This window comes from Otolemur garnettii, unplaced genomic scaffold, assembly GCF_000181295.1.
Source record: "Otolemur garnettii isolate 467f Iridium unplaced genomic scaffold, OtoGar3 scaffold00018, whole genome shotgun sequence".
In the NCBI taxonomy this organism is placed as follows: domain Eukaryota; kingdom Metazoa; phylum Chordata; class Mammalia; order Primates; family Galagidae; genus Otolemur; species Otolemur garnettii.
Window position 1 is genome coordinate 23,742,071 of NW_003852413.1, and position 3,426 is coordinate 23,745,496.

A 3,426-nucleotide genomic window follows, 5' to 3' on the forward strand; every position below is an offset into this window, starting at 1 on the left:
AAAAAAAAAAAAAAAAAAAGAAAAAGAAAAAAAAAGCTAATGCTGGTTAAATACAACCCCACTCTTATTCTGCTAAACACATAGCATGCTGATTAATCTCATGACATTTCCCCCTAACCTTAAGTGGGCCTTTCATGTGGTTGGCTATCCAAGCACATTTCCCTAGTCCATTCACTCTCCCACGCTCCAGATGACCATTTTATGCCTTTCGTCTCTCCTCAAATCTCCTTCTCCTTTCCTCACCCTGTTCACAGCTGATGTTCTTGCTTTCTATTTCACCAAGAAAACAGAAGCAAATTAGAAGAAACCTTCCACATTCTCCACCCACCTACCCACTTTTTTCTCTATGCTTATTTGCTGTCTTCCCTCCTGTTACTATGGAAGAACTATCTGTGTTCCTATATAAGGCCAGCCCCTTACCTATGGATCAGATTCCTTCTTCTCCTGCCTCCTTACGGACATTAGTCAGGCAATCCTATCCTCTCTCTCCCAACTAAATTTTTTCTCTCCCTACTGGTTTCATGCTACTCATTCCATCAGAATACAAATAGATGTCCCAAATTGTGGTATAAAAAAACCCTCAACTCTCAACCCTGTATCCTCCTCCAGCAATCACGTATCTTCACACCCTTTTCCATTACAGCAAACTCCTTAGATTTCCTCAGATATTTCCAATTTCTCTTCTCCTATTCTTGTATTCTTGAACCCACTCCAATTAAGCTTTTACCTTCATCCTCTCCCACTCACTGAAACTACTCAAGAGTCCTCAATTAGTGTAAGACCAATGTGTCAGTCCTCAGTCTTCAACTTACCTCACCCCTCTGCAGCACTGAACACAGGTGATCACCACTCTACGTTAGAGTTCTTCCACTTTCTTGGAAATGGTTTCTCTCATTTTTCCTTCCTTACTAGAGGCTCTTTTCAGTTTCCACTGTTGGGCATCCTTCATCTCTCTTGCCTCTACTGTAGGAGAGCCCCAGGCCTCATGCCTCTTGCTAGCTATTCTTACTCCCCAGGTGATTTCATCCAACATGTCATTTTTGATGCCCCCCCCAAAATATCTCTTTAGTCTAAACCTCTCTGCTGAACTTCAGAGTCTGGGAACCATTCATCAATTCATTATTTCTTCATGAATGTCTAACAGGCATCTCAAACTTGTACAAAATCGAACAACTATCTTCCCCCCAACTTGCTGCAGTCTTAGTCTTATCTGCCCAGTTTATTGCAATAGCCTCCTACATGGGCTCCTTTTGCCACCTTTGTCTTCTGCAGTTTGTTCTCAACCCCGAAGCTAGTGATCTTTTAAAAAGGTCAATCAAATTGTACTACTTCTCTGTTCAAAACCCTCCAGTGGCTGCCCATCTCACACAGAGTTAAACCCAAAGTTTCTGTAGTCCTACAATGCTCTCCCCCAGAGATCTAGCTTTCTGACTTCCATGTCCTCCCACTCTGCCTCTCATTTATTCTAGTCCTGCCACCATGGCTCTCTTGCTTTCCCCAAAAAGACCTGTCAAGAGTACTTCTGCTTGGGTGGTGCCTGTGGCTCAAAGGAGTAGGGTGCCGGCCCCATATACCAGAGGTGGTGGGTTCAAATGTGGCCCCGAGCAAAACTTGGGGGGGGGGGAAGTACTTCTGCCTCAGGGCCTTTGCATTTGTTATTCTTATTGCCTCCAATAGCTATTCTCCCCATAACTACTTAGAGTACTCATCATTTTCTTCAGATTTTTACCAAATTATCATCCAATCAGTGAAGACTTTCCTCACTCTACCCCTTTTCCAATTTAAACTATCATTACACTACCCCCACTCTTATTCTTCTTCTATGCTTTGTATTTTTCTTTTTTCTTTCAGGCTAATGTGAGGGTACAGATGGTTAGGTTACAATGTTTGCATTTGCACCACCCAGGAGTTGTGCCATGTTACCCTTATATTGTGCCCATTAGTGAGAGCACACCAATCCCTCTTTCTCCTCCTCACTCCTCCCATGCTTTGTATTTTTCTAAAGCATACTGCATACTATGTATTTCAATATTTTGCTAGTTTATTGGTTTGACTGTCCAGAACAGAAACCCTTTGTCTTTTCTATTTATTGGGCTATTTCCCTAACAACAGAGTCTGACACATAAAAAGAGATCAATATATGAATTCTTACTGGTTTCTCAATTACTTAAGGTATGTTTTGGGGAACAGGCTGAAAGATAAACTCAATTCACAGTATGAAAGGAAAAAATGGCGCTTCTCAACACTTACCTGCTCCCCGACTGGGAGGGTCTCGGGCTGGGGGAGGTGGCCTATTACTCAGTAAAGAGGGGGAGGCTGAGGTGGGTGGAGGCGGTGCTAGGCCTCTGACAGGCCCTGGTGTCTTCCTATGCAAAGAATTATGTCTCTGTGGCAGCTCAGGAGCTGACTCATTAGTGGGACTGGAGGGTCCATTGGGGACCCCAGGAGGCTGACGATAAGGCGGAGGAGGAGGGGCCAAAGACTGGCCACTTGGTCCCGTTCTGATATTCACAGGGGAAGGAGGTGGTTTGACTGGGGGTGGAGCAGGAGGTCCCTCTCGACTAGGGTGAAGCCTTTGTCCAGGTGTCGGAGGTAAGGGTTTCTCTCTGTTGTAGGCTGGGGCTTTGCTGCTGTGCATAGGCAGAGGTGCAGGGGGTGCATTGGCACGCCGCCCTGGGGGTGGTGGGGGAGGGGCAGAGGAGCTGTGCTTCATGCCTGTACTGCTGGTGGTATTGGGCCGAGAAAGGTCTGGTAAAGAGGGTCTCTGCATCCGGGGTAGTTCTGGGAGTGAGGCCCGGCTGCTATCTGTATCATCTTGAGGACGTCCACTGGCTGTAGAAACTGGAGGTCTTGGGGCAGCAGCTCGAGAACTGGGGACTTGCAGGGCTGGCTTACCAGCTACGTTCTCTACAAATACATCAGACAACACTAAGTCAACAGTGCTAGATATATACTTGTCAGTATTGCTATTTCACCCAGCCTCCTTAGTACAACTGGCATGGCAGTAGGGAAAAAGTACCTGCATAGATTTGGATTTTAATCTGGTTTCAAGCTCAGATCCCATTAACAAATAGTACAGATATAAGATGAATAAGTTTCTTTTTTTTTTTCCTTGGAGACAGAGTCTCACTTTGTCACCCTCAGTAGAATGTCACAATGTCATAGCTCACAACAACCTAAAACTCTGGGGCTCAAGCAATTCTCTTGCCTCAGCCTCCAGAGTACCTAGGACTATAGGCGCCTGCCACAATGCCCGGCTATTTTTAGAGACAGAATCTTACTCTAGCTCAGGCTGGTCTCGACTCATGAGCTCAAGCAATTCACCTGCATTGGCCTCCTGAAATGCTAGGCTTACAGGGGTGAGCTACTGCACCTGGCATGTTTATTTTTATTTAAATTTACTTTTTAATTTTTTTTTTTTTTTTT

At 45.0% G+C, this 3,426-nt stretch overlaps 1 protein-coding gene across 1 annotated transcript in view; it reads right to left on the reverse strand.

The window, feature by feature from the left end:
• WIPF2 (WAS/WASL interacting protein family member 2) overlaps positions 1–3,426 on the reverse strand; it is a 59,354-nt gene that overhangs the window by 11,464 nt on the left and 44,464 nt on the right. The window contains exon 5 of the mRNA XM_012803203.2: positions 2,251–2,907. Within this exon, the coding sequence (XP_012658657.1) occupies positions 2,251–2,907 (657 nt within the window). The remainder of the gene's footprint in view (positions 1–2,250; positions 2,908–3,426) is intronic.